General features: G+C 34.0%; 1 protein-coding gene across 4 annotated transcripts in view; it reads left to right on the forward strand.

Moving 5' to 3' along the window:
* The window catches only part of MMAA (metabolism of cobalamin associated A), a 37,600-nt gene extending 26,582 nt beyond the window's left edge, over window positions 1-11,018 (forward strand). For 3 of the 4 annotated variants that reach the window (XM_051967449.1, XM_051967450.1, XM_051967452.1), the window contains exons 4-7: window positions 3,217-3,387; window positions 5,829-5,914; window positions 9,640-9,789; window positions 10,667-11,018. In XM_051967449.1, the coding sequence (XP_051823409.1) occupies window positions 3,217-3,387; window positions 5,829-5,914; window positions 9,640-9,789; window positions 10,667-10,948 (689 nt within the window). In that variant the 3' untranslated portion in view covers window positions 10,949-11,018. The remainder of the gene's footprint in view (window positions 1-3,216; window positions 3,388-5,828; window positions 5,915-9,639; window positions 9,790-10,666) is intronic. The other variant, XM_051967453.1, reaches the window with a different exon arrangement.
* Window positions 11,019-11,450: the final 432 nt, after the last annotated feature.

Raw genomic sequence — 11,450 nt, forward strand, 5'->3', positions numbered from 1 at the left:
CATTAAGGAACAATATAAGCTTAGAAGGAGGCCTTTGCAAGAGTGCCTCAGGAATCCATCCTAGCCTCCAGCTGTTCTTACCTATGAGTTATTTATTTTCTCAAGTTCAACTATAGTTTATACCAAATTTTCTTTCTTCACTTACAATTTACTGTTTAGGCCAGTTTCCTGAATATTGTATTTAGTTTGGTTATCATATTTTAAGAAAGACTTAAATTGAAACTTGTTCAGAAGAAATTAAGAAAGATAGAGGAAGGATAGAAAAAGAACAGTTGAGTGATAGTGATGGGTGGATTTTTAACTTGGAGGAGATACTTAACTGGGATATAGTTTTCCTTTCTTCACCTACAATGTACTGTTTAGGCCAATTTTCTGAATATTATATTTAGTTTGGTTATCATATTTTAAGAGCTTGTTCAGAAAAAATTAAGAAGGATAGAAAAAGAACAGTTGAGTGATTGTGATGGGTGGATTTTTAACTTGGAGGAGATACTTAACTGGAATATAGTTTTCTCTAGCTATTAGAGGAGCTATCATCATAGAAATTAGGGTTGTTCCCTTTGATTCTTAGTACGGTACAAGACAGATTTTTCTTTTCTTTCTTTCCCTTCCTTTCCTTCCTTCATAGTGATAATAATTTTTCCTCAATATCAATTAACCATTTAATATAAATGAACTTTTATTTACTGTATTTACTGAGAAAATAGATAGTGAGTATAGAAATATAAAAATCTGCAAACTGGGGCAAACTTTCCCCTTTATATGTCTGCCCTACATAGCCTTTTCAGGGCTGGCTTTCACTGGGCTTGGCTCCCAAAGATTTTTCTGACTCAGTTGTTAGACTTTTAGGCTTTCAATCTTTTGAAGTTCACAGGATCATAAGGTAGTCCATTTTGTCTCAGATACTTCTTCATATAAGATCATAAAAAAAATCCAATGGGGACAAAACAAATATGAGCATTACATATTCATGGCTGTGGGCTGACTAAGGTTAAAGACTCTCATGAGGGGATCAACAGATTTTCTTCAATATGAAAAACCACTAGGAAGAAGAAGATTTTGTCTCTTTCTACCTTTTGCATGTGCACTGAATCCTAATTGAACTGCCAATTAAAAAGGCTTTTCATACACTTATAGAAAAAAAAAAAAAAAGAATACCGCTGTGTACACCAAAGTTGAGAGGTAAGGAGTTGTTCCTGTAGTATTTACACTCTTGAAACAGGCTTCCACATGGACTGACACCAGGCGGAGTACATTGTATGTGCTCCAAGAACTGTGCCTTCATTGGCCAGCATCCCTGATAACATAGAATAGAGTTCTCTTAAGTTAAGTAAAACTGAGAATTTAGGACAAGACCCTCCTAGAGTCCTCAAATAGCCAAATAGCTAAGTGGTGAAGAGCAATCATCTACATTTCAAGCCTTTCTCAAGTTGGCAAGTGTCAGTGCATCACAGTGAATTCTCCAACTGAAGTCAATTCTGCAGGCAGTTGAGTGCATACACTTTAGCCAGTATGATAGAGAATATGACACAGTCTTTGTCCTCAAGTGGTTTAGAATTTCTTAAGGAAAATTCTTAGTCTAATACATAAATCAGAAAACAATGCAAGGTAGCATATGATTACTTTTCAAACTTTGACATAGAGCAGTGTTGGTTGTGTGTCCAAGGCTTTATGGAAGAATTTGGACATCATCTCATTCTTGAAAGATTCTTTGGATTTGGATAATTGGAAAGAGGAGAGCATTTCATATTTGAAGAAAGAGAGAGAAATGAATGTGTGGTGTGTTGAAGACTGGCTTGATAGTTTGTTTGGAGGTCATGGGGCAGATACAGTAGGCCCAGATTATGGAGGGTTTTGAATGCTAAGAACTTAGTGGATCCCATGGTCAGAAAAGAACTATTTTCACAATATCTGTGATTTCTGGAGAATTGCTGAAGATTGATAAGGAAATTCCATTTATCACGAACATTAGCTTCTGGTGTATTATAGTTTTAGTTGCCTGTCACTTAACTGAGAGATTAAGTGATTTATCTGAAGTCATTCAAGCCAGTGTGAGGCTTTCCCTATTCCAAGACTAACTTTCTATATGCTATGACATGCTGCATCTTAAGAACAGAGAACTGTTACTGTATAATTTTCAAAAGGGGAGTTTCACGTTCAGGATGGATTGAAGCACAATAATAACGAAGGAAACTTGTGATTTTTTAGTAAAATATCATGAAGGTAATACACTTGGGAACTAACTACTTATTATTTGCTCTTTATAATTTCTGTACACATTTTAAAAAATGTATATTTTAGGTTCACTTTGGGTGATAAAACACAGATGATTGAGTTATTTCCCAGTTGATAAATAGTCAAAGGATATGAACAGACAATTTCCAGATGATGAATTTAAAACCATTTATAGTTATATGAAAAAATTGCTCCAAACCACTATTGATTAGAGAAATGCAAATTTAAAAAATTCTGAGATGCCACCTTTCACTTCTCAAATTGGCTAAAATTACAGGAAAGGACAATAATAAATGTTGGATGGGATGTGGGAAAACTGGGACACTAATGCATTGTTGGTGTAGTTGTGAACTGATCCAACCATTCTGGAGAGCAATCTAGAATTATGTCCAAAGGGCTATAAAACTATGCATATCCTTTGACCCAGTAGGCTATGACTAGATCTGTATCTCAAGGAAATCATAAAGGAAGGGAAAGGACTCACATATGCAAAAATGTCTGTAGCTGGTTCTTTTTATGGTTGCAAAGAATTGGAAAAGGAGTGGCTACCCACCAATTGGGGAATGGCTGAACAAGTTGTATAATGAAGGTAATGGAATATTATTGTTCTATTAAAAATAGTGGAGAAGCTGATTATAGAAAGTCCTGGAAAGATTTACACAAACTAATGCTAAGGGAAACAAGTAGAACCAGGAATACATTGTACACTATAACAGCAAGAATATGCGATGATCAACTATGAAAGGCTTGGTTCTTCTTAGTGGTTCAGTGATCCAAAGCAAACCCAATAGACTTTAGACAGAAAATACTATCTGCATCCAGAGAAAGAACTAAGGAGATTGAACATAAATCAACACATGTTATGTGTACTTCTTTTTTCTGTTTGTTTTTTTTATCTGTTCCATGCTCTGATTTTTCTTTCCCAACATAATTCATAAAACAATATATATTAAAATAAATAAACTAAAATATATATTTTAGGTTCACTTTTGGGTGATAAAACACGGATGATTGAATTATCAAAAGACATGAATGCGTACATCAGACCATCTCCTACCAGAGGAACTTTAGGAGGTGTGACGAGGACTACTAATGAAGCGATTCTTCTCTGTGAAGGAGCAGGATATGATATTATTCTTATTGAAACTGTAGGTAAGGATTTCTATTTTATAATAGTAAAATCATATTAAGTCCTTTGTAAAGGCAAGTTTTAGATAATAAAATTATTTACATATAATTCATTCAATGAATTTTTCTTAAAGGTCTAAGGGGAAGCTAGGTGGAGCAGTGATTGGAGTGCCAGTCCTGGAGTCAAAAAGACTTCTCCCTGAATTCAAATCCAGCCTCAGACACTCATTGCTAGCTTTGTAATCTTGGGCAAGTCACTTAACTAACCCTGTTTGCTTCACTTTCCTCATCATTAAAATGAGCTGCAGAAGGAAATGCCAAACCACTTCCTATCTCTACCAAGAAAATTCCAAATGGCATCACAAATAGTAGTACACAACTGAAACAACTAAATGACAATGTATCTAATAAACAATATGTGACATTCATGAGTTAACTATAAACAAAATAATTTATAAATATGAAGTGGTTCAAATAAAAAGGGTCATTGGAACAATGCCTTGAAATAATAGTCATCTTTTACAACTGCTTTGATTGCCTCTTCTAACGTGCTAGAAAGATATAAATCTGATTATATTGTTTGCATTATAGATGAAAAACGATTTGCTGAAACTGTAGTTGAACTTGAGAGAAGTACCATGTAGTAGAAAGAGCAATCATCTCTAGATGTTAGAAGGTCTAGTTTCTAGTGCTGATTATCATTCTGTATATTGGGAAATTACTTAACCTTTCTTAGATTCACTTCCTCAACTATAAAATAAAGGAGTTGGATTAAAATAATTTCTAAGGGCCTTCTCTGATTATTTTATTTATTTATTTGTTTGTTTATTGATTGGTTGGTTGGTTGGTTGTCCTTTGGTCAAAAAGCAATTTTTCTTTACTACTTCTTCCCTTATCCTAATTGAAATTTAGCAATCGTTTAAGCTCCAGAACTATTCACAAAACACAAAAATACTGAAGATAAAAAGGGTGAGGATAGCTTATTCATGATTTTTTTTCTCACTTGTGTTCAAAGCAGTTCTTTTAGCTTGATTCAACCTTGATTATTCCCTTTGTCTCATACCACATGCAATCCATTGCTAAACTTTGTTGATTCTACCTCCATAGCATTTCTTTCTTTCTATTTACTTAACTGCTAACTGTTCTAGTTTACTTTTTACTTAGACCAGGGGTCCTCAAACTACAGCCGCGAGTCAGATGCAGCAGCTGAAGATGATTATCCCCCTCACCCAGGGCTATTTAAAGGCCCACAAAACAAAGTTTTTGTTTTTACTATAGTCTGGCCCTCCAACAGTCTGAGGGACAGTGAACTGGCCCCCTATTTAAAAAGTTTGAGGACCCCTGAAGACTAATGTATTAGACTTCTTATAGGTCTTTGAATGTTTAGGCTTTCCCTTCATCTATATTGCCTATGTATAGTTGTCAAAATAATACTTCTGTTGCTGTGACACATCTGTGATCCAAAATCTTTAGTCACTAACAGTCATTTGCTCAAGCGGTATATATGTATGCCTTAGCATGATATTTATGGCTTTCCACATTATAGTGTCAACTTTGCATCCTTATTTCCTGCTACTCTCCTTCATGAACTCTACAATCCAGTCAAATTGGACTATTGATCATTCTCTGAATTCAGTACTCCTCTACCATCTCTTCAAGGACTCCATGAATTTGAGAAAGCTATTTTGCATACCTAGAATGTTTTGTGTTTTCATTTTTATTTCTCAGAATTCCAGCTTTCATTCAGAGTTCAATTTAGATGGGACTTCTTACATGAAACCTTTCATTTTCTCCCCATTTTCAATTGTTAGTGTTTCTTTTTTTCCTCTATTTTTTTTTGTGAGTGTGTGTATGTGTGTTTGTGTGTTTGTGTGTTGTGTGTGTGTGTGTGTGTGTGATACTCACTTGTCTACCTATAGCTTTCACTTCAATCCTTAAGGGAATACAACCTCCCTAAAGGGAGAGAGGTTTGCCCATACAAAATAAAGATTGATTTGAAAATTAGTATAATGGATTTTATGTCTGTTTTGTTTCATCTCTTAATCATGCATATTGAAAATATAATTTCTTTATGCATAATTTTTTTCAACAAGCATTTATTTTCTTTTCTCAGGTTCCCACTCTTAGCCCCACAGAAAAAAACAAAAACAAATCACAGAAATACAAATAATCATATTGGCCATGTCCAAAAATATATCTCATTCTGTATCTTGAGTCCATCAATCTTTCTCTAAGGAGAAATGTGTTAATTTTAACAAATTTCTCTGAAACAAAATCATTGTGATTATGTGTTATAGAATTTCACCTGTCTGGAGTTAGTTTCCATAATTATTTTCCCCAAACTCGCCTTTCTTTATGTCAGCAGAGACTGTCATGAATTTTCCTTAAAGAAGTTCTGATTTAGCCTTTCAGATGGGCTTTCAAGAAAACAATTTGAATGTATGCTTACAATTAACATTTTTCAGGTGTGGGGCAGTCAGAGTTTGCTGTTGCAGACATGGTTGATATGTTTGTTTTATTAATACCGCCAGCAGGAGGAGATGAATTACAGGTAATTGTTCTCTCTTAATTAATTGGAAATATGTGGGACATAGCCTGAAATTCAAAATTTTCATTATTGTCTGTGTTAGGTATATCTTTACCTAAAATTATAAGTTGGTTCTATGAAAGATTAGTTAGTTTCATAGTTTTTGTCCAGTTTTTGTTTTAGGCTTTTTTTTTTAATACTATGGGAGGTTATTTAGAATTTATTTGTAAGATAACATTGAAGCTATACCTTTATAAGTTGAAATGATAAAAATAAGTGGTCAGAGAAGTATGATTCTTTTTAGTGCGTAAAACACTTGACTGAATGACAGATTGTTTATATGACCTTAAAACAAGTCATAAGACCTACTTTCTCCATTAGTAAAGTGGAAAGAGTTAAAAAAGGATGATTCTAACTTGTAGTTATGGTTGAAGTCTTGCTACTTGCTTTATACTTACTTTAAAACTTATTTGTTAGATATATGGTCCTTTAGATTATTTTGATTCTGTATTTCCCTGGGAAACCAGGATTCTACATTATAGAGTAGAGTTCTATCCTTAGAGGAATAATCTGACTAGTTTACTTTTTTTTTTTAATTACTGGTAACTTTTTATTGCTATAGTGACTGTAAAATTATAAGCCATTAAATGAATAAGCCAATGAAAACTTTTTGAAAAATTGCAACTTTTAAAATCGTTTTAGAAATACCATTTTCCCGCTGTTTCCTACTATTATGGTTTAGTTACCATTGGATTTCATCTTTTGCATTGACATTTAATCACCCATCATAATCAAAAGACTTGGTTGATATCTTTTAAAATTTCAGACCTCAGTTTACTTTTAAATTGCAAGATATTTTTCCCAAATAGATAAAAGAAAAACTTGTCATGCTTACAAATAAGTATATATTAGAGAGATATTTCAGTGAGCAAAGATTTTGTCTCTGCAAATGTAATATTTCTCAGCTTTTCCAGTGATTTCAAGTGTTAAAATTATATAAAATAGCTACATATGTATCACTAGTATGTGTGTCATCTTTCTGAGCAATATAATAATGGATAATTGCAAATCTGAAATAAAGAAAGCATTTAGAAAGCACTTACTCTTTTCTGGGCTGGAGATACAAATACAAACAAGACAATCACTGTCCTCAAAGAGCTGAAGAGGAGGAAGAAAACCTATTTCCTGTTAGGGAACCCTATATAAAAAAGGAGCACCAAGGCTAAGTCTTGAAGAAAAGGATCTGGAAAATTTTGAAAAGGAGCTTATTTGTTTCAGGTGTTGGGATGACTTTTATTTAATATGTAGAAGTAGAATCTAGTATGTCAAGGTGAATTTGGAGAAAAAAACTGGTAATCCAGTTTTCCCCTATCCTCCCCTTCAAAAAAGGGGGATGCTGGAAGGAGGTTAATGGAGAGCCTTAAACAGCTACTTTATTTTATCCCATGGGTAGGGTAGCACAGTCACTGAAAGTTTTTGAATGGGGATGTGACATCAAAGCTGTGCCCTAAGAGATGTATTTTGAAAGGTCTCTATGGATAAGAGAGTTGGGAGAGTATAGACAGGAAGATGAATTTCTACCCTCATTCCATTATTGATAGTACCAGTGTAAAAGGCAATGAGAGGCTTTATGGTATAATTGGCCTTGTAGAAATGTAATCAGTAAGTCTGGGCAACTGAAGGGAAATCAAAGAGGGAAGAATAAAGGAAATTCCAAAATGCTGACATATGTGACTAGGAGTATGATGGTTTATTGGTTATCCCTCCACACACTATCTGTCCCTTCTGACTTCTCTTTATGCATACAGCTACCACCTGAATTCTGGCATTTTTCACCTAGACCACTGTTACAGTAACTACTTAAGTTTATCTGCTTTGTCTCCCTCTCCAACCCACCTTCCACATGACTGTCAAACTGATATTCCTAAAGCACAAATCTGAAAATATCAGTCCTTTTAAAAAAATTGTTAAAAATTCTGAACTTAACAATCATCTAAGAGAATTTCTTTATATAAAGGTGAATACCAGAAGATAATTTTATATAAAATCATGAGTTCTTATTCTATACTGCTTGCTTTTGTTTAAAAAAATTTGTGAGAACTTTTAATATGTCATTTTCAAAACTCTTTAAAGTGTTTCAGTAGATCTCTTTTCTTCTTTTGGCATGACTATCTCTTTTTCTTTCTTCTCCTTCACTCCTGCCATCCCATTAAAAACAGAAAGGGACAATAACTTTTTTAAAAAATAAGCATAGTCATATAAAATAAATCCAAAGAAGACCATGTCCAAAATATATATACCTCCTTCTACACCCTGAATGCATCATCTCCATCAAGAGATGTTAGTATTTTTATTATAGGTCTTCTGAACATGTGCTTGATCATTATTTTGATCATAATCATTAACTCTTTTAAAGCTTTACTAAAAATTAAAAGGGAAATAGGTTACTAGGGGGAAACCTCTGCAACAACTTTATCAGCTAAAGGTCTTATTTTCAAGATATTTAAGGAATTGATTCATATTTATAAGATTAAGAACCATTCCAAAATTAAAATTATTATTAATTAGAGAAATTCACAGTAAAGCAGTCTTACACCTCATACCTTTCAAACTGACAGAGATTACAAAAGAGGAAAAGGCAAATGAGGAGAAGATGTAGAAAAACCAAAACAATATAGCACTGTTGATGGAGCGAATTAGTTCAGCCCTTCTGGCCAGTAGTTTGGGACTATTCCGATGAAGTTACCATATTGTGCATACTCTCTGACCTAGCCACCATTCCTTGGCCTGTACCCAAAAGAAATTAAAGAGGAAATATATATATATTATAGCAGCTTTTTTTGTGATAACACCAAAATGGAAACTAAGAAATATCCTCCTATTGGAGAAAGGCTAAAAAACTGTGGCATATGTACATGATGTCATTTCATCATAAATATATGATAAAATGGACAAATTTAGAAGACATTGGGAAGTCTCAAGAACTAATGCAGAATGGAGTGAGCAGAACTAGTAGAACAATTTATGCAATGATGTGACATCCTCAGGTGGTGCGAGAAGAGATAGTTGTTCTATTATTTTTTTTATCCTATTCTTTTCATTACAGTATCTGACAATGCTAAGTACTTCATAAATGTTTATTCGGTGATTGGTCCTTCTTTGTTGCTAGTGCCCTTGTATATGTTATTTACCCCCAATAGATGTAAGCCCCTTGAGGACAGCTGTTCCATTTGTATCTCTCTATTGTTTCTTAAGCATTTTTCCAAATTAAAAAAAAAATTAAACTTGATGTAGAGTAGCATTAGAGATATAAGTATCTGACATACCATAATTATTTGATAAATAATTTTGAATAAATGGTGTTATCAGTAACAATGGGGAGGGGCTCTTTAGAGGAGATGTGGGTTTAGGGAAAAGATGGCGAGTTTAGTTTTGGACATAGTTTGATGTGTCAGTAAGAAATTGAGATGTAGCTAGATGACAGGATTAGAAGTCTACTGGATGCCCTTCCAGGAGAGAGACACCAGCTCAATGTATAGATTTTAGAGTCATCTGCATAGAATTGGTAATTGAACATATGTGAGCAGATAAGGTCAAGAAAGGAGAGTATTTGGAGAGAAAAGAATGCAGCATATGATAGAGTCTTGGCATGTTTTCACACTTAAGTTGAAAGAATAAATTAGTGAAACAGCTTGCTTTATAAGCACCAGTGTTAATGCTTCTTCCTTTTTCTGTCTTTATTTCTTCAGGGCATCAAAAGGGGTATAATTGAAATGGCTGATCTGGTAGCTATAACTAAATCTGATGGGGACTTGGTTGTACCAGCTCGAAGGATACAAGCAGAGTATGTGAGTGCATTAAAATTACTCCGTAAGCGTTCAAAAGTCTGGAAACCAAAAGTGAGTATCCATTCCATTTATAAGCTTTTCCTCTTGAATAAATTGTGCACATTTTATAAAAGGATGTAAATTCTACATAAAACATAGATGCAATCTTATCTTTTATCTGAAAATTGCACTTTAAAAAATCTTACAAATATGAAGTTTTGTCAAAGGTAGAGTCAGTAGCAGAGATATTAAAATTATCACCAGATTACTATGCGTCAAAAAGTAGGGCTCTAGTTGTGAAATGTTACTTAGTGCTTGATTTTGAACATGTTGAAATGGTGGCAAATTCATTCTGAAAAGCAAACTATTTCCAAAATTAGATTATAGCGCTATTGTTGAAGTTTCTCCATAATGTAAAAGGGTAAAAGCTTTTGTTCAGCATGTTATAAAGTTGGAGGCAAGGGAACCAGCTTTACCTGTAAGATTATTGTATCCTTAAAGAAACCACAAAGGTGACAGCTACAAGAAAGTAAAATCATTTCTTAGATTCAGTTTTCTGTCCTATTAATAATTCCTCATTGTTCATCTATTTTGCTGACCTATTACCCTAATTAAAGGTATTTGCCCCTGTTAATGGGATTGTGCCTCCAAAAACAGCTTGGACATGGACCTCTGCCTAACTTTGCAGTTTTTATTTTTAAACCTCTTACCCCTCAACAATTATTGATTCTTCATAAATTACTGAACTGGGATGTGATTCTACAGTCATTTCTTGGCTCTGCAACAAATTTACTGTACACTAATTCTATTTAAGTTATTCTTTGTACTTTGCTACATTTTAAAAATGCAGCTTGAATTTGTGGTTTATCTGTATAATGAGATAGTAAGAATGACTCATTCAAGAAGAATTCTTACTATTTCTTTGATATTGCTCTTTATTTTTCTATAGGTAGTACGCATTTCTGCAAAAACTGGAGAAGGCATCACTGAGATGTGGGATAGAATGAAAGAATTCAGGGACCTAAGGCTCGCCAGTCATGAGCTCATTGCCAGGAGACAGCAGCAACAGAAGGTCTGGATGTGGAACCTGATCCAGGAAAGTGTGTTAGAACGTTTCCGAAATTGTTCAGCAGTGAAGGACCAAATTCCTCTTCTGGAAGAAAAGGTTGCCAATGGAGATCTTTCTCCAGGACTAGCAGCAGATATATTGCTGAAAGCTTTTAAATTTTGAGACTAATTTATGTGATTCTTCAATATTGTTAAAATATTTTAATATTAAAATTCTCTCATATTATTTATAATCTGTCATTCATTTTTATGGCCAAATTTGATTCCCATATTTGAGATTCACACTTGGTAAATGTATCAGTGGTAGAGATGAGGCAATTTCACAACACTTAAGGAAGTTCCCACCATCCGTTACTAATTATATTCTTTTTCTGTTCCTCCTGGCACAGAGAAGTGGGATTTGCTGAGCTCTTGCCCACGAGTGCAGAGGCGATGCAGGATTGGCTTCTGTCCTTAGCCAGGAACAAAGAATACTGAGAGAGGCAGAAAGGAGATCATGTCCCAGAAATACTTTCCTTCATTCCAGGCAAAAAAAATCAGTATGTGACCACATTTTTAAAGCTCTGTTTGGTGCTAATAATAATAGAGTCATTTTTGAAAACCTTAAAAATATGGTTGACATTTAGTGAGTATCAGATTCATTGAGGAATTTTAAAAATAGTTAC

The sequence above is a fragment of the Antechinus flavipes genome, chromosome 6 (genome assembly GCF_016432865.1).
Source record: "Antechinus flavipes isolate AdamAnt ecotype Samford, QLD, Australia chromosome 6, AdamAnt_v2, whole genome shotgun sequence".
NCBI classification, from domain to species: domain Eukaryota; kingdom Metazoa; phylum Chordata; class Mammalia; order Dasyuromorphia; family Dasyuridae; genus Antechinus; species Antechinus flavipes.